We start from the raw sequence: 22024 nt of genomic DNA on the forward strand, positions 1-22024 counted from the left end.
CTGTTGGGAACAGCTTTTCTTCAGGACTGTGAAGTGGGTGTTATGATCTTTGGCTCTTTTTTCCTAGTGACACAAAACAAGGGACGCTTGGCGCTGGTGGATTCATGCCCTTCGGATTCTCCGGTGTCCTGTCTGGGGCAGCGACGTGCTTCTATGCCTTCGTGGGCTTTGACTGCATCGCCACGACAGGTACGGCTCCTCCCTGCCCGCTGGACGGGTCCTCCTCCCTCGTCAGACAGGCTGGGCTAATTTTACCCAGGGGTGCTCTTTTCCTTCCTGTGGGGCAATGCCGGCTGCTGCTCTTTCACATGTGAGTAACGTGTAGATCTGTAGCTTCCTGCTAATCTTTTCCCCCCTTTTATCACTTCCCCAAGTGGCAGTGCCTGGCAGGAAAGCCTGCATCACGAACGTGACTAACTGGTGTGCTGCTAGGACAGGATAATGACAGCGTCGCTCAGCCCGATTTCATATCTGGGCGTCATCCGGGAGAAACGAGGCCATTAAAAATATTGTTATCCGGGTGATTGAATAGGCCGGGCTCAGTCGGGCCTCCTGAATTTTCTCTGCCAAAGGAAACAATTCTTTTTTCCTTGGCTGAACCAGGGCCTAGAGGCCGAGAACACCCTCCCTGGGCACTATGGGTCCTCTGATCCATGCGCGGAGGGCCACCCATGGTTCCCAGAAGCCCGAAGACTCCGGTTCCCATGGGGCTGAGCACGTCAGGGGTGTCATTTGTGGGTGGCGCGGGCATCTTGTGGGGCTGGGGGGTTGCCCCTCACTGTCTTGCCCTCCTGGACCCGATTACTTGCTGCTTCTAGGTGAAGAGGTCAAGAATCCTCAGAAGGCGATCCCCGTGGGGATTGTCGCGTCCCTCCTCATTTGCTTCATCGCTTACTTCGGGGTGTCGGCTGCCCTCACACTCATGATGCCATACTTCTGCCTGGACAAGGACAGTCCCTTGCCCGACGCCTTCAAGTATGTGGGCTGGGAAGGTGCCAAGTACGCGGTGGCCGTCGGCTCGCTCTGCGCTCTTTCCACCAGGTGAGGCCTTCGGAGGTCAGGCTCTCGGGAGGGTGAGAGGTGGTGGGCTGTGTGCGGCCTGACACACAGGCATGCCGCTAATCTCGCTTTTTTCCCCCAAAGAGCCAGCACCCCAACCCTGATGAGGTGGTTTCTCCTCCTGCTGTTAGCAACCATCCCGCAAGTTGTTCTTGGTATTTTCACCCTGAAGACTCTGAGGCCTACTTTCTGACATCTACTCAGCAAGGGTCTGGCTTGCTGTCCCCAGCCTTGGCCCCTACAGCAGGCCACCTCTTTGAACACTGTATTTTGGCCCTTAGTTTTATCATAAAGCAGAGGCTGCCTTAAAAAAGGGAATTAATGTCATTTTTTTTTTTAAGATTTTATTTATTTATTTGAGAGAGGGACTAAGAGTGAGAAAGCACAAGCAGAGCGGGAGGGGCAGAAGGAGAAGGAGAAGCAGTCTCCCCACTGAGCGGGGAGCCCGAATTAGGGCTCAATCCCAGGACCCTGGGATCCTGACCTGAGCAAAGGCAGACGCTTAGCTGACTGAGCCCCCCAGACAGCCAAGATAAAGTGGCTTTTAATAAGAAACATTTTGCCCCTGATGTTTGCTATTAGCCTGTACATACAGGAAATGTTTGCTAATCGTTGATTTACCACAGAAAAATCCTCATGAGCCCAGTGAGGCTTTTATATTCTGTTTGATTTAGCTAGAAATACTGTGGGAATAAATACAAAATTTCTTTTTCCTAAGAACTATGAAGAAGATCCCATGCATGTTTGTTAGGTTAAGCTGTTCTTTCACTGAGCACATACAGTAAGTGCTTTTTCTGGGGTTGATGCGATGAATTTTGTCTGCCAGTCATGGGCTTCCCCTAGTTTGGAGGGTGGCATTTCTCGGTGAGGAGTTCAGGGCAGCATGGTTTACCACGTAATGATCACGTTAGGACGCCTCTCTTCCTGATGGGATAGTGTTACATGTGCTTTTTGCCTTTCCCTCCCATGCAGTCTTTTAGGTTCCATGTTTCCCATGCCTCGAGTCATCTATGCCATGGCTGAAGATGGACTGCTATTTAAATTTTTGGCCAAAATCAACGATAGGACCAAAACACCAATAATTGCCACATTGACCTCAGGTGCCATTGCTGGTAAGAACTGGAACTAATCCCACCTGCCAGTATTTTAACAGTGGAGTTACTGCTAGTTCCTAGGGAAATACCTTGAATTGTGCTGGTCTGTGAGAAGTTAGAGCTGGTCTTCTTAACTTTTGGTTTTCACCCTTGGAACCTGATTTCCTGCAAGATAGCCACCCTTTTGACTAAAGGCAGAGGCCAGTTTTACGGAGGATGTGATGGAATTCTCAAAAATGTTTGAATCCTTTTATTATGATTATCCTCTCATTGGACAGAGCTTAGAACACCCACTATCCCTACAGAGCCACTTGTGTTTCCCGTTTTCTGAATGTTCCTCAGTAGACTTTGGTGGGATGACGTCTTCTTGCATGGTAACAAGCCGGAAGACTGTTTAGTTAGTACTGGAAGTTCATTCTCCGTGTCTCTTAGCCTGTGGATCCTCAGGGTAATGAGAAGCCCTTAAGATCAATGTTTTAGGAAATGTGCTACCTGTTCTCCAGGAGATATCGGGGGTGTTGCTGGGGAGGCCGATTGCTATAAGTTTATAAATAATGGCAGGCTTAGAGAAGATTTATCTTATCAAGTATCAGGTTCCCCACCAAGAGGACGGGTTTGACAGCTGAAATCCAGACACAAAGAACCTTGGGGCTGTGTGATATTCCAGGGGCCTCTGATTAAGAAAAGGGGAGCATCTAAGGACTGTGCTATTGGTTTTCTATATTTTCTCCCCCAATAATTGCTTCTCCCAGCCCCAAGAGACAGCCATAATCCAGCCTGTTGTACAGAGAGGTTAACACCCAGGAGACCTGGCTCTCGGTTCCTGATTTGTTTTTATGCCAAAGTGGCTGGCTCCTTCCACGGTCTTTTTGGGATATTAGGACATACGATACCAGTTCACCCTCTGTACCGCAGGGACTAGTCAAATAGCCACTGGTAAGACATTTGACCATCTTAAATGAATGGATTGTTGTTAATAGTATCTACCCCTTTAGCAAAGTGTGTTTAGTATTGTGGATTAATGTCACATAATGAAAGAAAGCTAGTTTTTCATTATTTAACAAATTTGTTGTGTAATTGTACATTCTTGACCACGATCTCAATGTTCAGGTTACGGGACACCATATGTCAGAATATGACCAATATATTTAAGAGATGAAGAACGGGAACTAGTTAATGTTCTTTCAGGATTTACATGTAATTTGATCATATTAAAGACTGGCCTTTAATTCCCTTCCTGTGCTGATCAGGGGAGCTCAAACTATAATCTTTAAAGTGACTATAAAGTACGTGCATTCACCAAACCAGGATTTACTCTTTCTTTTCATTTGGCAGGAGTGGTCAATGGGTATTTGGTTTTCTGAAATCACCCCACATGGAAAAAGTCTGGCTGGAGTTTCTTTGTGGGTGGGGACATAGGCATCTGCAGCCTGCACAGCTGGACACTGTTCTGACTATCCAGAAGGCCCGGCATTGCTCTTTGATCCTCTTATCTACCCTCAATGTAAATTTGTTTTAGTTGGAGTAGTCTGTAGGGGCTTGAGAAATATTTGTGGAAAAGGAATGGTTTTGTGTTTCTGTTTTAACTTGTGTTGATTGCCTATGATTTGAAAATACCCCAAAGTAGATGTATCCAAGTTGTTTAAATGGGAAACCGGACAAGTGTACCCATATAAATAGAGAGACTCTCACAAAAATTACAAAAGATTTTCAAATAAGCATGCATGTTGTAGATTTTTATAAATGGGGTCATAGTAGAGGTACCAGTATTGTTTGGAGATAGCACTGCTTTCCATACTCAGCTGTCTGGGTTAGGAGCCCCTGTGGATCCTCCCAGAGCACTGGACTTGACCTCATCCACCTGCTCATCACTGTTGCCACTGCTCACACTGAAGCCTGTGTTGGATGATATACTCGGGGAAGCTGGAGACTCTCTGGTCTGCCCACTTTGATGGTGTACATTTTTGCTGGGGTGTGCTGACCAGCGTATTCTCAGTGCGTGCCAGATGGATGATGAATGAATGGGTGGGTGACGGCCGAATGGATGGATGGGCGATGGGTGATGGATGGACAGAGGATGGATTGATCCATGGATGACGGGTGGATGGTGTGTGGGTAGATGGATAGATAACATGTAACTGTCTATGCGTCTGCACAGTGCAGAGAAAGACACACTGGGCTCCGCCACAAGAACCTAGTTGAGATCCTGACTTTTCCACTTCCTAGCTGTGTGACCTTCGATAAGTCTTCCAACATGTCTGACTTCAGTTTCTCTATCATAGTGTAGTGATAGCTTGCAGAGTTGCCATGACGATCAAGAAAGGTCATGTTCATGGAAGTGCTCTTCATATAAATGTTAATTATTGTTACTATCTGCTGAGGACCGTTAACGTGATTTAATCCTGAGCATTTCTTCTCTTTAAGCAATGTCGTCACAGTGTCTTTCCATGGAAAGGGCTGGGGTGAGGAAGCAAGTAAAAGCAGCTCCCCCTGTATACCCTGGATCGTGGGTGGGTGGTGGTTCTGGCTATCTGTGATTGTGGGCCATCTATGGATCCTGATGCTTGTCTCCTCCTCAGCTGTGATGGCCTTTCTCTTTGACCTGAAGGACTTGGTGGACCTCATGTCGATTGGCACTCTCCTGGCTTACTCTTTGGTGGCTGCCTGTGTGTTGGTCTTACGGTATGTATGGCTTCTCCGGATTCCATGATAGATAGTGAAGATGTACCCTGTTAGCCTTTTAAAAGTTCAGGTTAATGATTTATAAGGTGTAATTTCAGGTTCTTGTTAGTTCCTTTGGGAACTGCCCTAGAGAGTGTGGGATTTGGTGGTTGAGAGTCTAGTCACAGAAAACATCATTGAAAAGAGTCAGGGGGCTCACCTTTCACTATCACGTGCCCTCATTTTTCTGGCGGGATGTTAGGAGGAGGGAGGTGACAGCTTCTCAGCCTAACTGTTGGGCCTGGTCCAGGGAACAGAATTTTTGAAGGCTTAGGGTAATGATTTCAGTTTGGTCCAGGGTCTTAGCTTGGAGGGTACTGGGGACTAATCCTGGTGGGAATTGGGAGAATCCTTGTATGATTCTTAGGGCAGTGCTGTCCTATAGCAACACCGCAAGCTGCCCCAAGAGGAGTCAGTCCCAGACATGGCACTGAGTGGCCGAGGTGAATGTTGAGCAAGACTTCCCAGGCTCTGGCCGTGTCAGCTTTGTGGACGCTGGGCCAGCCCCCTGGATGGCCGAGGTAAAGCAGTTCAGGGCCCAGGAGTGGTCCTGTGTTCTCAGCTCCCTCAGTGTACCCCCTTCCCAGGCACAGCCCAGGGCTCCAGCTGTCCTTCGCTCTGAAAGGACAGGGTTCTGCTTCCTCACTACCAGGAAAGGCTCAAGGGAACATTTATCCTGAGAATATGGAGTCATGGAGACTCAGTGTTGGTCACCAGGGAAAAGCCTCATTACTTCTTTTCGGGCATTTATACTGGCAAGGGCATTTACTCCATTTGTCCCATTTCAGGAATGCTTAGCACCTACTCTGTGTAAAACTTGGGCTGAACCTCAGCCGTGGCCATGTAGCATTGGCTAAAACTAGTTTGCTAGTTCCGTGACCGTTTATTCCATCCTAGGGCTCAGCCCTGGAGTCTTCTCTGAGGTTCTCCTTACACTCTCATTTGACCAAAGGGTGTTGACATAAGTGAATCAGTAAAAAATGGTTAAATATCTTTATGCTCACACTTAGATTAGATGCAAAATAATTCAGAAAGCACTCTGGTTTTCGTCGCTGGTAGAAAAGATTGGAGCTCTGTTCATTTTGGGTGGGAAGATAAGGAGCCTCGTTTAAAATGAATGCTTTACTTGCAGGAAGCTTATGTCTTGGAAATCATGCCACAGGCCCAGTCTTTCGGCCAGCTCTGTAAAGTTGCTTATTCTAAGCCATTTGGAGTTTTAAAAATAAATTGATGCAATTAAGTCTCACAAAGAGAATTTCTCAAATCCATCAGCTTGCTGACACATTTCTCTGGCTCTTGGCACCAAACAGGATCCTAATGTCACAGCTTCCTATTTCTGTTTGTACTTTTAGCTCCCTTCAGCTGTAGTTTTGTTGGAAGTGGCCAAATATTATAAGCATCCAAGGGCCAGTACTACTACTCAGAGCAAGGGAAACCATCTCAGGATATTCCTTTGGGCTAGTTCATGGGGAAGGTCAAGTTGCCTCAAATTGAGACCCCAAGGAGGAGGGTATTGCCCAGAAGCAGAAACAGAAAGAAGCCGAGGACTCAGGTCTCCTCCTCTGTATCTACTTTGCCAGAGAATGCATCGTTCTGACCATCTTCTTCCCATTTTATGCCTTGTGTCCTGGGCAGTTTACCTTTGAAAGCTTACTGAGAACTTGAGTCAATATGTATCCTTTTGCCCAATGAAAGCACATTTTGATGGTCACACAATACCTTTCTTTACAGGTATCAACCAGAACAACCTAACATGGTATACCAGATGGCCAGAACTACCGATGAGCTCGATCAAGTGGACCAGAATGAATTGGTGAGCACCAGTGATTCCCAGACAGGCTTTTTACCAGAAGCAGAACGGTTTTCTTTGAAAACCATACTCTCACCCAAAAATATGGAGCCTTCCAAATTCTCCGGGCTAATTGTGAACATTTCAACCAGCCTCATAGGTAAGAGCCTGCCCTTCCCTGTAAGGTGTTTGGGGTCCTGCTTGTTGGTATTGCAGGGTTTCTTGTCCCGGGTGGTGGAGGCAAGTGCTGGAAGGGATAGAGATAAGCATCTGTCTTGCTCCTGGACTGTGATGTCAGCTGCTCTGCCCTTACCGTAATTGGTGGCTGCAGAAATGGAGCCTCCCTCTCCGTGGGTTTTGGGGCTATCTGTGGGGATCTGAAAAAAGATTGAATTGCACCCCTCTCTCCCTCCTTCTTAGCAATTCTTATCCTCACCTTCTGCATTGTTGCCGTGCTCGGAAAGGAGGCTCTGACAAAAGCGGAGTTGTGGGCCATCTTTATGCTTGCTGGATCTGTCCTCCTTTGCTCCCTGGTTACCATCATCATCTGGAGGCAGCCTGAGAGCAAGACCAAGCTTTCATTTAAGGTGAGCAGCTCTGCCCACAGGGAACCTCCTGGTAGGCTCTGTGGTAGGTGCCCCAGATCCCAGGCCTCCTGCGCCCTGCGTGAGCTCTGCCAGGCCAGGCTGTGTGGAGCAGAGGGGCTGGCCGGCCAGCCCCAGGGACAACGGGTGGGGACCCGACCCTGGAAGAAGGCACCCCTCCCTGCTGTAGCTCTTAGGTGTCAGTGACGCAGTTCACTGCTGGGGTAGCTCACATGTGTCCATCTAATGTATGTGTCTGGCGCATCGTATTACTAAGCCTTGGAGGTGACCAAGGTGTCTGCATTTTAGCTTACACAGGTAATGAAGTAGTTCAGTGTTGGAGATAAGGAGAAGTCCCTCTTCTAGCCCCTTCTTAAACAGGAGATTAGCAAGAGGGGAAAATTAGAGTAGAGTGCACGTTGGCACTTGGTAGCCTAGAACCAAACCCCCACCTATTAGAGTTTGCCGGTACAGGGGTGCGGCTGTGCATATGTGTGTGGGTTGGGGTGCACTCACCTTCTCTTCCCCATATAAAGAGCGCAGTCCATCTGTTTCGGGGGTAGGGGCTTTTCTTAGGGCATTTTTGCTAAATGACTCAAAGGCAACGCCCCCTGCACTCCACCCCCTACAGACTTGACAATGCACCCCCCTCACCCCACTCTTCTTTGCAGGTGCCCTTCCTGCCGCTACTTCCCGTCCTGAGCATCTTTGTGAACGTCTATCTCATGATGCAGCTGGACCAAGGCACGTGGGTCCGGTTTGCAGTGTGGATGCTGATAGGTATGTGAGGTCAGGGTTTCACTGTGATGGCCTCTCTCGGAGGCCCCTCTGCCCCAGGCCCCGAACCTGTCTACACTCGTCATTTGTCTTTTCTACAACTTGTGCCTCTTGTCACTGAGCCTCTCTCATTTCCAATCTCAAAGCATAATGAAAACACATGTAGTCAGGGGTTTTCCCTCAGTGAGGAGCTCTTGTACATTGTGGGTCTCCCCTCCCTTTCAGATACTTTTCATTTTAATTGCTCTTGCCTGAGCTAGTTATGTCATGGCAAGAGTTGAAGGTAACAAGAACAAGGCAATGGTCTACTGTTGACAAAGCACCAGTCTATCTCCCTCGACCATGACCCTCCCCAGCCCAGCAAGCCCCTGCCCACTGGCCCATGTGGGAGATTTGGGGTCACCGTTTGGGTGCTGGCCCTGTTGTAGGTCGCCCGTGGCCTATCCCCTACCTGGGTATCCAACCCAGGAACTGCAGGAAATGGACTCAGGCTCCTTCCTCAGTACTGGTGACCAAGGAGTTTCCTCTCACCCTCAGTGTTGGTGACAAGAGCTGTAACGCCAGGACTTTGTTTCTGCCAAAGCCTCCGCCCTGGGTCACCACACTTGGGGGCAGATAGCTGCCGCCTGGAGATCCTTCTCTGCAGGCCTCACATTGTCTGCAAAGTGTGGCTTGCAGCTGGTTGGACAGACGTCCCCTGTAGAGCCTTCCTGTGGGAGAGCTGGTCAGTGTGTGCAGTCGTGTGTGATCGGTACACATTCCTCCACACCGCAGGATGAGGCACACATTCCCCCGCGACGGCGGACGACCCCTGTTTTAAGCGTACCAGACATGAGTCTTGGGCTCCAAGCCGTTAGCTTAGTTCCAGGGCTTTGAGGCCTGCCCTCCTTATGTCTCTGGCATGAAGGTTGCCTCAGGGCCAGACGACGGTAGTGCTTGAGCGGATGGTTAGAAGCTCAGATCTCTGGGCCCCACCGAGGGACCTCTGGAGTCCCGGACACCAGAACAGACTGAACTCCTGTGTTACACACGCTTTCAGACGACTTGAATGCCGCCTCCTATCTGACAGCCACATATGTAGAGAAAACAGAGACAGTGGGCCTCCGGAGGCCGTGCGAACAGCTTGGGGAGCCGTGATGCCCGTTGGAAATCCCACCCTGGCAGGGAGCAGCACGGGCCCATCAGTAGCTCCAGGGCACAAGCTGGGTGGTGAGCAGATGAAGCTGCGGGAGCAGCACTCGTCCCAGGGCCCCTAGCCTAGCTGCTCCCCCTGCTCAGGATCCAGCCCAGTGTGAGGCTCTCCAGAAGGGCATGTGCCCTTGCTGCATGTAGAGGTGGGAGAGCTGCTTTTGCAGATGTTAGTCAAAGTCGTGTCATTTCTCCGAGGGCAGAAAGTTTGCCCATGAGGGCTGCTTGTGCTGAGTCGGGCCCAGGACAGGCAGCGTGGAGAGGCTTTCCTGGGTGGGCTCCTCCACCAGCTGTGTTCACATGGGTGCTCTGCTCTCGGCCTGCAGGCTTCATCATCTATTTTGGTTATGGTTTGTGGCACAGCGAGGAGGCGTCGCTAGCCGCTGACCAAGCAAGGACTCCTGACGGCAATTTGGACCATTGCAAGTGACACGCAGCCCCTCCCTCAGAGGTGACCACAACCCCGAGGGATGCCCGCAGAGGTCCTGGGAGCACCTCACTCTGTCCACCAGTGCGTCAGGACCCACCCACATCTACACAGCCCCAGTGCAGCAGACGCTGCAGCTACCTGAAACGCAGCCTTAGCCCACAGCTCGTGTGTCCTGCTTAGACTCGCTCTGCAGCAGGTGCACAAGGGCCCGTCATCTCGGACAGCTCCCCAGCAGGGGCCGCTTGGCCACAGCTAGCCACCGCGGCTCCTAACACCCCTCTGAACATGGAAAGCGGCCCCGTCCTCTCCATCTCCGTGTGCATGCTGCTGTGTGCTCAGGCAGAATGGAGGTCACTGTTTCTCGTCACCTTGGGAATCCGGGCCTCCCTCCCTGGGGACCATTCTGGTATTAAACATTTGCACACTCCAGACTCTCCATAGCCATCTCCCCAGGTGGCCCCCAAGGCCGGCCACAGAGGCAAGGTGAGTACTCCAAAACATACGTCCCCAGAAGTCTTGCCCCTGGAGCCAAAGGACAGCAGTTTACCTTAAAAAGGAAAAGCAAGACTGGTTTCCTTCTCCCATTCCTGTTCCCTGCGTTGCTTCCAGAAGAGGCTGTGAGGACTGTAAGCTCTCTCCTCCTTCCCCTTCCAGTCAGGGGTTTTGCTGCTTCACCGGACAGCCCCGCACCCTCCAGTGGTGCTGAGGGCAGGCGTTTCCGTCACTGACCAGGAGGAAGGGAGCGCCGCTGTGGGGACGCGGCAGCAGGACCAAGGCAGGGCCGCCTCTCCTCCTGGTGCCCAAGTGTGGGGACCTCCCCCAGCCGCACTCTCTCGCTCCAGGCCCCAGGCCGGTTCTGGCTGCTTCTGGTATCTCTCGCCAACAGTTGTGTGTCCCAAGCAACTGGAGTGTGGCACTGCATTCCTGTGGGACTGGCCTTAGATTAGTAGAGCTTAGAACGCTGTATTCTGTGGGTCTTTGCCAATCACTAAATCCTGCCCTCTGATGCTTGTGGGTTAGCATCTCGAGTCTTGTAAGGTTCTCAAGGCAGGTGTCCACTCATTCTGAGGTGACAGTGGCCGGCCCCCCTCGCTGCTTCTGGTCCCAACATGATCTGTTTGGCCCCTCCTTAGATAGAATCAAACCGAGTACTCTGTTAGCATCTGCGAATCACTCCAAATTAAGTTGGCACTTAGTGTTAACTTGGAAAATGACCAAATATTTCCTTGGTGTGTTGTTGCAAGCATGGGGTCTGCACGTGAGAATGTGGGGGTCATACTGCTGTCCAAGCGTTGTGGATTTGTATCTGGATCGTAACCTGGCCCTGGACCCCCTGCCTCTGTCAGTCACAGAGCCAGCTTGGGTCCCTGCAGCTCCATGCTCCGTGCTCCCTCCTCGGACCCTGCAGCACCCCACACTCTCACCCACTCTGCGGAGAGGAGCCCAAGGAAACGAGAACACTGACGCAGTCTTCCTTCCCATGAGAACGTGACCTGGGAGACAGAAGGGCCTCACGTGAACTGGAGGGGAGGGAGGAAGGCATGTGGACACCCTAGAAAATGTAAATGCTGCTTTGAAGCTCAGACTCCCACTTCTTCCCTCTTGTCCGACCTTTGACACAAATCTGGTAGAAATAAGCCTGGTAAATTGACGGCACTTGTCTGATCTCCCTCAGTAGGTTCGGAGAGAATTGCAAGAATTTGTGGGCCAGCCAAATGGCAGGGTCGGTCAGTGGAGGGCTGGTGGGCCGGTGGCCAAGAGCTTGGCCTCTGCCCCAGGCCCTGATCACCTGCCTGGAAGCTTTATTCTAAATATCATTTGTGAATGTTATAGAGGGAGGAGCATAAGGGCTCAGAGCATGGGTTTCCAAAGAAAGGTATTTAAATTTATGTAGATTGGTGCTGTATAATATTTTGATAAATATTAACTTATTTCATGGGGTTTTGGTTGTCTGCTGTCTTCTTAGAATTTGTTAGCTATTTGTTTGCTTGATTTGTCTGTTACTTTCCCACATAGGCAAAGAGAACTTGAGGGAAAGGTAATATCTGAGAAAAGTGTAGGGGAGAGAGAGAAAAAAAAAATTTTTTTTTTACCTTAATATCTTTTTCTGGCTGAAGTTTCTGTGCAAGACAGCAGGCAATAGACTGTATACAGATGACATTTCAGCTGGCAACATGTCTCCTTCTGCCGACTGACAAGGTGTGTTCGCTGATGCCATCCCACGGAATGCGAAGCTCCTGGAGTGGGAGGGTCCTCCTTCCTCACCCCAAAGTGGGAAGTGCCTCCAGAAGCCTCGGAAAAGGACACCTGAAGGTCCCGCAGAGAAATAGTCGTCATGGTCACTGTGCTTTTATGGAGACTAACTTCCGTTCAGTTGCCAGGGGTTTTTTCTTCTGTGTATGAGGGTGGTAATGTAAGGAATCATGTTTGGGGTCAGTCTCCCCAGCGCTGTTAGGCTTTTTCTTATCCCATCCTTCATTCCTTCCCCAGAAATAAACACATACACGCGCCGGGGCATGCACACACACAGGCAAGAAATAACCACCAGAAATGCCCAACAATTGGCTTCCCTACCCCCCAAGCGAGAATATGATTATCAGTTTCATGGCTTGGCCAGTATTTTCTATACCATCAGAAATTCCACACTTCTAGAGACATGCCCTTTGGAAATGTTGTGTCTGCTTTTATCTGTGGCCCAGTTGCAAAAAGCCATATTGGTAAGACCCATTTGTGTCAAATAAGCACCCCTTCCTGCCTCCCGAAGTGCCCTCTGCCCTTCTGTTTTTGTGACCCCATGAAGACTCACAGAGAAGCCAACAGCAGGACCTCAGGACCTCTGCTGATGATTGAGGAGTGTGAGGGGTCTCCAGGGAAGCAGTCGGACCCTGTGGGCCAGTGAGGCCGAGCCTGCTTCCTGGAGGGGGCCTTGGGCAGGAGATAGGGCCTTTGCATTCTCCTCACCCCACCCCACCAGCTCACACCCCTTCCACCCAACTTGGGGCCTGATTTGTTTTTCCAAACCTGTAAGAGTAGATAGGGCCATTTTTCCTAGGGTGTTTTGGAAAGACTCTAAATCAATACTGTTGTCAGAACCTCTCCCTCTCCAGCTCCCCAACCTGTGGTTTGGTTCCACTGAGTCATCTCTCTTAAGAGATCGGCCTCCTGGTCCTGTGTGCTGTGGTTTGGCTATCACAGGCTGCCTGCCTGCCGTGTGTGCACTCTGGGGGCTTCAGCTGCCCCCAGCTCTCGAGGCTCTGGCACACCCCGTTCTGTACCTTTGGCACAGCCTGTGTGTGCCCCTGGCTGAGGCCCCTGGCCCTTGCTTGTTGGGCTTCGTCCATGGCAGTGGGCACGAACTGAATTGCATGCCCTCCTCGCAACACCCAGCGGGTGTTCAGAGCTGAGTGAGTTCTGCAGTCTGCCCGGGATGGTCTCTAGCCTAACACCAGCCACGGCTGTGAGTCCAGGGTCCAAGGGTGGGTTCCTTGGGTAAGTGTGGACATGCCTCGGAACGACCCCAGCCAGAGTATAGACGGACTCAGGCATTTTGGGGCCATCACCAGGAGAGGACACCTGCCAGCTCTGTGCCGGGACCGTCTTCTGATCTGCGTGTCTCACTTGTATACATCTCATCAAAGTCGATTGTCCTGTCAGCACCCAAAAGCCATGATCACCAAGATGGGAGTGAGGAATCTTCGTGCCAGGCCCCATCGCCGATGTGTTCTAGCACGGACAGAGATGTGTGTCTGCAGGCCTGTCTGCACTCTGCTGGCCATAGGTGTGCAACATTTGTGTGCCTGTGTGTGGAACTGTTACAAAGTTATTGGCAGATGGAACTAAATATATGCTATGTATGGTTGTTCTGTATAACTTCAGATATATGTTTGACATCATAATGAGAGTATTGTATGTAAGGCTCCTCAGGGAGTGAGATAGACATTTTGTCAGACTCCTATGGACTTTTTTTGGTAATGAAATGATTCATTGATCCAGTGCTGCAAGAAGCTACACTCCATATTTCATCATCATGGTTATGATGCCTGATGGGTTTTTATGGCAAAAGAAGAAAATGTCAACTGACTTTGATATTCATCACTATAATCCAGAGTCTTTCTGTGCCCGTTGCTTCATGGAGCAGCAGTGCTCTTTTGAGTGGGACACCGACCGGCCAAGGGCCTCAGGGCACAGTTATCAAGGAACCCCCTCCCCCTGACCCCGATGGCCCTGTAAGTGTGTGGAACTGCTGGCCTAAAAACCCCCATGAGATCAAGACCTTGGCTGTGAAGTCCAGCAATTGATCTTCTCAGGGTATGAGCAGGGTCAGGAAGCAGGGCTGGGAAGATGTGCTTTGACTGTTAATTAATTAACAAGGTATACGATGTTGTGTTTCTTGATGACAAACTTTTTAAAGTTTGGGACTTATTTTCGATTTGAGAAGTTGTAATATATATTTAAAGTAAGTTTCCCGCTTAAGTTGTGCCTTCCAGCATCGATGGGTCTAAAGCATGGGATGATGATCCCAGTGAGGGCTGGTTTATTATCAAACCCACAGAGCTGTGGTTTCTCCAGTAAACTTTTTCTTCTACTGAACATGGAGCCATTATTAAAAGAATTGTGTTTCTTATTATGTAAATTGTATAATATTTTTGCTTGTTTGATGTTCTATTTTTCTAATAGTTTTCTTATAGTTTCTTATAATTGTAATACTAGATTTAGAATCTGATGCCCACTGCAAACCAGGCTGTCTCTGCTGGTCTCTCCTGTTTTTATTTTAAGGACAAGCGTCCATGTCCACCCCTTAAAAAAATGTGAAATTCTGCTCTGTATCCCATTTTTGCTGACAACACTGTATGTTGACAACTTCCTACTATATGTTGTAAAATCAAATTATTTTGTGGTACAGTATCTCATGCTTCTGCCAACTCTAATAAATTCTATGGCTTTGGCATGCACAGTGTGATCTCAAGACTCCCCCCCCCCGGGTAGGGTCCCCAAGCTTGGCAGCGCCTCACAGAGAGTTCCAGATCCTGCCCTTCCCTTCTTTAGCATCCTCTGTTTCTCCACAGCCGGATGTTGTGATGTTTCATTGGCCTTGGGGCATTTGGTGCAAATGCTCATTCCAAAGTCCAGTCCCTCAACCAGGGAATCCCCCAGCCCTTAGTTTAGGATCCTCTCATGCCATCTCCCCACCTCCCACTCCTTCCAGACCTGGCTTGGGTTTGAGCGGGGCTGTCTGTGCACCAAGATTGCTGCCTCCCAGGGGCATAAAGCCGCTCATCCACCGAAGCCCTTGGGTGCCCATGCGCCAGCCGCCTCGCACCACGTACACCTCAGCCCTGCCCTGTCCTCTGTGCACACAGTCTGTGCAGGAGGATGGGGTGGGGGGAGGGTTGCAGCTGTCCCTGGGGCTGCATCTCTCCCGCATCCCCTCCACCCCCAGGGAAGGAAGCCTTTTCTTGGACAGGAGGCCGACTCTGTCCAGGGGTCCTAACTCTCAGACGCTACCAGGCAGCGATTCAATGACCACACGGAGAAGTTGGTTGCCTGCGGAAGGCAAGGCCCAACCTGGGCGTGTTCTCAGCGGACACCGGAGCCCTAGGAGAGCAGGGCAGGGGGAGCTGCGACCGGTTCACACCAGGTTTACACGAGAATCAGTCTGCAAGCCAACCCCCGGCCCCCACCAGCGCCATCCTCCGCTTGGCACCAGGCCTCAAAGCTCGGACTGTGTGCCGCCTCCCTGCTCCACAGCAGCCAGAGTGTGCCCTGTGGCCGGGGTCGCGGGCTGGCAGGAGGCGGACCCCCGCGAGCGATCGCTCGGTGAGAGGTCCTGCCGACAGCTTGCAGGCGCCGGTGAGCCGAGCGCAGGGTCCCCGGCCCCGGGGAGTGGCCACGCGGGCAGGTAGCGTCTGGCTCCCTGAGCCACCAGGCACCCAGAGCCCACCTCCCAGAACACCAGCCCTAGCTCGGTTCCCGCGGCGTCGCAGCGCCACCTAGTGGCCAGCGCGGGGTGGGCAGCCCGAGGAGCAGCCCCGCCCCCCGGCCCCATCTCAGCCGTCTCTTAGGGAGCCCTGAGCCCCGACTGGGGATTCCAGGCGGGAGGTCTGATGGGGAGCCACCTGGAGCAAGCTTTCCCTGGAAGTGTGGTTATGAAACACTTCTGGGGAGTCAAAAGCTGCCTCCAAACATCTGGGCATCGGCAGCACCGGAGGAATCCTCCCGAGCTCCTCACTAGGCTGCGTATTCCTGCCCAGCCTTGAAAACCACCAGACAGAGCCGGCAGGGAGGGTTGGGACGCCAACTGGGTAACCCTGTACGCCCTTCTTCAAAAGGGTACAGTTTAATTTTACCAAACTCTGGCTGCCCACTGAGCCGTAAACGCTGCTGTTGAATAAAATGCAATGTGAATAAAGGCTCAGCGAATAAAAACAGGTGCCTCCGTTGCTAATGAAGGCAGCTCTCTGGCCAATCCGTCAGCTCCGGATCCCCGTGGCTCGGGACTGAGTTGGGGAAGAGATACCTGCAGGTTAGACTTTCCCATGGATGCTTGGAGGTGTTGCTCCTTGAAACGACGAAGTTACTGAGTGCCTGCGCTTTACAGTGTGGCGGGGGGGGGGGGGGGGGGGGGGGCGATGGCAGCACGGCTCCACTACGTTAATTTGGGTGCAGTTAAAACAAGAACACACTGTGCGGACAGCAGCAGCTGTACGGGGGTCTGGGAGTGGGTGCCTCAGGCCTGCTACCCTGGGCTGGAGGCACAGAGCACCAGGCGGGGCCCTTGGTCCCATGCAGCAGGCTGGTCCCAACTCAGAGCTGCACACCATCTGATCCCCGCTCGGTGCTGGCACGGGTGAAACTGGGAGATGTGGTGAGTGAGGCAAAGGAGCCCGTCCCTCCTGAGTGCATCTTCCCTCCCCGCTGAGGGGGAGAACCCGAGCTTGGTGGGGTGCTCAGGACACCTTGGGTGGCCCTGTTTTTGTTTCAGGAAGTTAAAAGACATTTCGCCAATTTAAGTGAATGAACACCCAGGAAAGGCTCCCAGCCTTTGGTGGTGGCTTTCTTTTTTTAAGTCTGGGGGCCCAAACTCTCCAACGGGCAGGACTCTGACCCTTGAGGACCATGGACGTGATGACAGGGTGTGGTCCCCGAGTTGCCACTTGACAGCAGGATACGGATGCTGCATCATGGGCACCAGCCATGAGAACAGCTCTCAACTCCACTAGCAGGCGGCAAGTGTCCGGCTTTGAGGTATCGACCCACACTTAACTCCTCCACCACTCCCCTCCTGATGTGCCAGTCCATATTGCCCCTTCGGGGGTGGCGGGCACAGAGGAGGGCACTGAATGAGCTGTCTTCAAAGATCTCCTCTGCCTGCTGCAGGTTACCTAGGGGAGGGGCCGGGGTTCTCTACAGGCAGGAGGAAGCCAGCGCTGACCTCTTTTCCTACGTGTGCCAGCGGGCGAGTCACTTCACTTTGGTGAAGTGGAGGTGCTGCTGGGCACCTTGTTTCCCTCGTGTGTAGGGGGAAGGACAGTGAAAAGTAATGGCTATAAAAGTGGAAGGCACAAGACACCCCGAAAGAAAAAAAGAAACAGTTTGGGACAGGTTGACAAGGTTTGATAGGTTGATGACGATTAAGATCGTTAATCAACAGGTAGTCGGCATCAACCATCTGAAGGCGTGGGTGGTTCAGAGGGAAACCACGGTGGTCCTGTCACACCCTGAAGTGACTTGACATGATTTATCGCCTGTATGGGGTCCCTTGTTCGGCAGCTGTTCTGGAGGGCGGGCTTGCTGGGGTCTCTGTAGAGTAGCTGTTTCTCCCACATGCCTGCAAAACCCGGGGGTCTCCCTTGGAACCCCAGGAAGGGGCAGGCCCACGTGGACACTACAGGGTCAGCTGGCCAACCTGAGGCGGGGGAGGGGTGAGGGCAAGTGCTTTCGGGTAGAAAGAGGTGTCCCGCCCGCATTTGGGGGAACTACTCAAGAGCCCCCCAGGGTCCTGTGCTCCCCCCACCCCAGGCCCCAGCCCCTCGGCTTGGGGAAAGAGCTCATGATAAGGAACTGCATGACAGTGGCCGTTGTCACTGGAGAGACAGATCTGCGTTGATCCAGATAAAACTGACAGGCTTTAGGACACATCATACTCTCTTTGGGGCAGAACCATAGATCTATTTAGGTCTGATTTTGAAATCAGTGGTGAGGGGATCGTCCTCATTCTTTTGTGTCCTTTTCCAGCCCTGTTCCTGCGGGAACATGCCCCAGCCCATGAAGATGACCTTGCCAAGCAGAGCCTCTGAGCTTTTCCCGAGTACAGGGCAGGGCTGCTGGGGGGTCTTTGCTGGAAGACAGCTGCAGGGCCCCTGGACCTGCTGTGTCTGGGGAGAGGGGTTCTTGGTGACCCATCAGCTGACCCTGACACACGCAGAAAGGGAACGCAGCCTGCCAAACTTCTCCCTGCCTGGGATCCCAGCCTCAATTTCCTGGAGTCCAACAGGGCCAGGCTGACAGGTACATCAAGTGCATATCACAGAAGGTCCCTCAAGTTCATTTTAATATGCTTCAAACACAAATATGCAACACAGAAACTGCAGGGGCCAGATAAATAAGGTGTGACCCCATTCCAATAATCACCAAGTGGGCCAGCCCGTCAGCTCCCTCCCCTCCGCGGACATTCCCCCACTCTCGCCCCGGAACCTCATCCAGTGTGTGGAGGGCAGGGGTGGTTGCAGGGCTCAGACATGTCTCCCAAATACTAGGAAGAGGCTGGTGAGGGTTGGTGGGTCCTAGGCAGTGGGGAGGCTACAGCGTCCGTCTGTAGAAACCACTCCAGCCCAGGAGGGGAACAGCCGGGAGATTCCATGTTGAGAGAGGTCCGGGTCCTAATGGTGTGTGGGGCGGGGTGGGGGGCAGGGGTTGTGAGGATGGGACACAGCGTCTGCCGTGCCCCCATGTTTGAGGTTAAGAGCAACACGTGATGGGTGCCAACGACGAAGGAACGAAGCCAGGGCAATGTGGGAATTAGCTCAAGTACCGAAGGGCAGGGCTGGTGAGGGCAACACTTCAGTTCACCCAGTGAGGGGTTACTTAGTTCTAACATCACTATGACTTTGACTGCAATAGGCTAACACACGGTAGCACATTCTAACATAACACTGACTTCTGTATTGCTGTGTAACTGCGTTTAGCAGGTGTCCAAGTGGTTCCTCCCGGGCGGAGCCGAGCAACCGCCAAGCGACGTTTTCGAAGGCGGTGCCTGCTCATAGAATCAATAATTGTGTATTTAGTCAACGTGGCATGATCTACTCTAGTGGAATGCCCAACTCAACATCACAACACCATGCAGAGCTGCTAAAGGAAAAGAGACATGTTTCTTCAACGGGGATCTACTGTGTATGTCCCGAGGATGGGCAAAGACCCTTGGAGGTTTGCTAGAAATGAGATGTCCCTGAGGCCAGCAAGCCCAACCTTGACTCACAGGAGGAACACAGACCGGGCCTATCTTCCGGCGGGCCGCGTGCGAGCCGAGCAGGCGGGGCCCCGGGTAAGGTGGCCCCTCCCGTGGAGCCATTGCCTCCTGGCTCTGGGGCCCTGGCACAAAGGGCATCCCTGCATGAGTCTGCTTGCCTCAGGCAGGCTCGGAGGCAGCCCTGTGCTCGGGACCATTCTGAGGGGCCGTCTGGAGAAAGTGCAGGGTCTTTGTCGCAAACAGGAAACAAAGGCATCGTTATTGTCACCATATCAACTGTTAAAACTACGTCTTTCTCTGTGTGTCATGCTCCTACCATACCACAGCACTACGGGGAGAGCGTTCGTTCACATTCTACGTCTACCTTTTCAAAGACAAATGCCAGTCCAGGAGCCAGGGACCGCCGGCTGGCCTTTCCATCAGGTTCCTCTGTTGGGAAGAACCTCCTGGGCCTAAGAAGGGACCTCTGTCGGCTGTGGTACTGCTTGGTCATCAGGCAGAAAATATGCCTGGCTTGGTCGTGTGATGGTCGAGCACAGCTTGGAACGGATCCCAGGATGGAAGGGTCGGTGTTCTGGAAGCCCCTGCTAGAACCCCTGAGCCATCTCAGAGTACAGTGATAGGGTTGGGTTATGGAACCAAACTGATGGGAGGCTGGTTGCCTATGAAATGGGGGCCTGCGGGTCATCTTATGGTGGGATGACCATTTAGAGAATCACATCGGAGCACCCCGGGGGGGATCCCGGAGGATGCTTTCCTACTCTGTGCTCCGTCCGAATACAGATCCTATCAGCAATTTCCCTTCTGGAGGATGGAGCGCGGACGGTCTTGGCCAACTCCAAGGTCATCCTCACCCTCACTCCAGAAGGTCATGCTCCTCCATATTTTCCGGAGGGTGTAGTAGCTTCATGATGGATTCCAAGATGCCACTTAGGAAAAAAGCAAAACTTGTGTTTACAAGACTGGGTGATTCGCTGTCGTGAGTACCATCGGCAAAACTGCTAAACCCTTCAGGGCTTCCTGCTGCTGTCCTTTAGGCACTCACGACAGGAGTATTAATAATCAAAACTCGCGAATGGAATAGTAGTGACCTTACATCATGTTGACTAAGAAGCAGACTGTTCCAAAGGCAGTTACCGTTCACAAATCGCTGGTGTTTGTGTTAGAGTACCACTTCGTGGTAGGCGGAAAGGCGCTTCTTCTTTGTATCTTTTTTTTTTTCCTTTTTCTATTTTGGGTAGAAATATTCCTGGGAAGCTAGATAGAAATGCATTTTCATATCCCAATAATTCTTAGGCACAAGTTAGAAAACTGCTGACCTTCACCAAAATATGTCAGCACATCATCTTATAAAAAAATGCAATTCAGAACCGCTGCATGTGTATATACGTGTATCTCAATATACACACAGATCGGTGCAGTACACATGATTATTCAATGTATATTCAAAACTGAGCTATTTGTAACTAACCTGAAATTCTGCAGTGAGAGTTCATTGCTCGAGAACAGCTGGGAGTTTCTTTCTTTTGGCTCTAACTACGGTCAAACGTTTGCACACCAGACACTACTGTTTACGCTTTCCTAAGTGCCAACACCAGGGCAGTCTTATATGAGGATCAGAAGAGGACTTTGCTTAGGACGCAGCTGTGCAGCTACTGAGCATGCGCGCAGGGCCCGCCGCGGGCCGGCCCCGGGTCATGACTGCCTCGGGGTGGAAGCTCGGGGTTCGCTGGAGCTACGGCTCCCGCAGGCTGCGTGGTGCGGCGTCATCTGGGCGTCGTGCTGACTCTGGCGGGAGAGGAGGGCCCTGAGGAGGAGCCACGGTAAATGGGGGACGTGGGGGAGAGTTTCACTGGGCTCGTTGGGTCCCCCGTTTGGAGCTTCCAAAGCAGCTCTTCGTTAGTTCGGCTCAATCTCTTCTTCTCCTGGGTTTCTTTCTCGACGTATTCCTGGAGATTAGCATTTTCCTCCGACAGTTGTCTGCGTGAGGAGAACAAGAAACAGTCAGGTAGCAATCCCGCGGGGGGGAGGGGGGCGGCGAGGCGCTGATCGTGAGATTCACCAGGCTGGTGGGCTCGGGGCAAGGTAGGAGGCGGTAGGCACCTGCGGGAGGACAGGGGCAAGTGGGACTGCGGTGACCAAGAGCCATGGGCCGAAGCGTGGTTTCCACTTGTCCCAGGAACACATCTGCTCCCAGTAGACTCCCCATCCCTCTGCCCCATCAGGGGAGGCGCTAGCTGTCCACCGGACAGAGCAAATGCTGAAGGCAGAAGAGGAAAGTAGGGAGGTGGGGAGCTGGTGTGGGCGTGCCGCCAGGAGGCTGGGAGAGAGCGGCAGTCAACACGAGGACAGCACGGGCCGGTGCCGTTGGCCTCAGGGCCCCTCCCGGCCTCCCTGCCCCTGGTTGGGGTCTCCATGATAGCACTGCCTTCCCTGGCTGCAAAGGCTGATCTGTGCACCTGACCGCCTGCTGGACCGGGAGCGCAGGGGGACAGGGACCAGAGCTGCCTTCTTTGAATCCACAGCGTCCAGCCGGGTGTCTGGCACAGAACAGATGCTCAGTTGATGTTTGTTGAGAAAAGGATGTGCTAAATGAAAAACGAATCAAGGCATCCGTGCCATCGGTCGTGAAGTGTGAGTTGCTCGATTTGTCATATTTTTTTTTTAATAAATGACAGCACCTGTGAGGAACCGAGAGGGCGAAGCCCATTATGTATTTTGCAGCTGGGTGAACTTAGCCCGGGCAGCCAGCTCACTTGGATCAAGCCTGGACTGGCTCTTTGAACCAGGGTGCCTCTGTGATTTCCTGGGGAGGCACAGTGGCTCAGGTAGAGCAGTGGCTCAGGTAGAGCAGAGGCTCCGGCCCTCCTGCCAAAGTGGGGAGAAAGACCTGCTTCCTTTACATGGTCTCCCCTG

At 52.1% G+C, this 22024-nt stretch overlaps 2 protein-coding genes across 9 annotated transcripts in view; one reads left to right on the forward strand and one right to left on the reverse strand.

The window, feature by feature from the left end:
* Positions 1-14594, forward strand: part of SLC7A1 (solute carrier family 7 member 1) — a 78929-nt gene extending 64335 nt beyond the window's left edge. For all 6 annotated transcript variants that reach the window (XM_032314452.1, XM_032314457.1, XM_032314455.1 and 3 more), the window contains 8 exons: positions 68-189; positions 819-1041; positions 2032-2171; positions 4733-4835; positions 6606-6823; positions 7084-7250; positions 7919-8027; positions 9539-14594. In XM_032314452.1, coding sequence (XP_032170343.1) covers positions 68-189; positions 819-1041; positions 2032-2171; positions 4733-4835; positions 6606-6823; positions 7084-7250; positions 7919-8027; positions 9539-9642 — 1186 coding nt within the window. In that variant the 3' untranslated portion in view covers positions 9643-14594. The remainder of the gene's footprint in view (positions 1-67; positions 190-818; positions 1042-2031; positions 2172-4732; positions 4836-6605; positions 6824-7083; positions 7251-7918; positions 8028-9538) is intronic.
* Positions 14595-18147: 3553 nt separating this feature from the next.
* MTUS2 (microtubule associated scaffold protein 2) overlaps positions 18148-22024 on the reverse strand; it is a 576541-nt gene continuing 572664 nt past the window's right edge. For all 3 annotated transcript variants that reach the window (XM_032314531.1, XM_032314532.1, XM_032314533.1), the window contains one exon: positions 18148-21088. In XM_032314531.1, the coding sequence (XP_032170422.1) occupies positions 20875-21088 (214 nt within the window). In that variant the 3' untranslated portion in view covers positions 18148-20874. The remainder of the gene's footprint in view (positions 21089-22024) is intronic.

Source organism: Mustela erminea, chromosome 15 (genome assembly GCF_009829155.1).
Source record: "Mustela erminea isolate mMusErm1 chromosome 15, mMusErm1.Pri, whole genome shotgun sequence".
Classification (NCBI taxonomy): domain Eukaryota; kingdom Metazoa; phylum Chordata; class Mammalia; order Carnivora; family Mustelidae; genus Mustela; species Mustela erminea.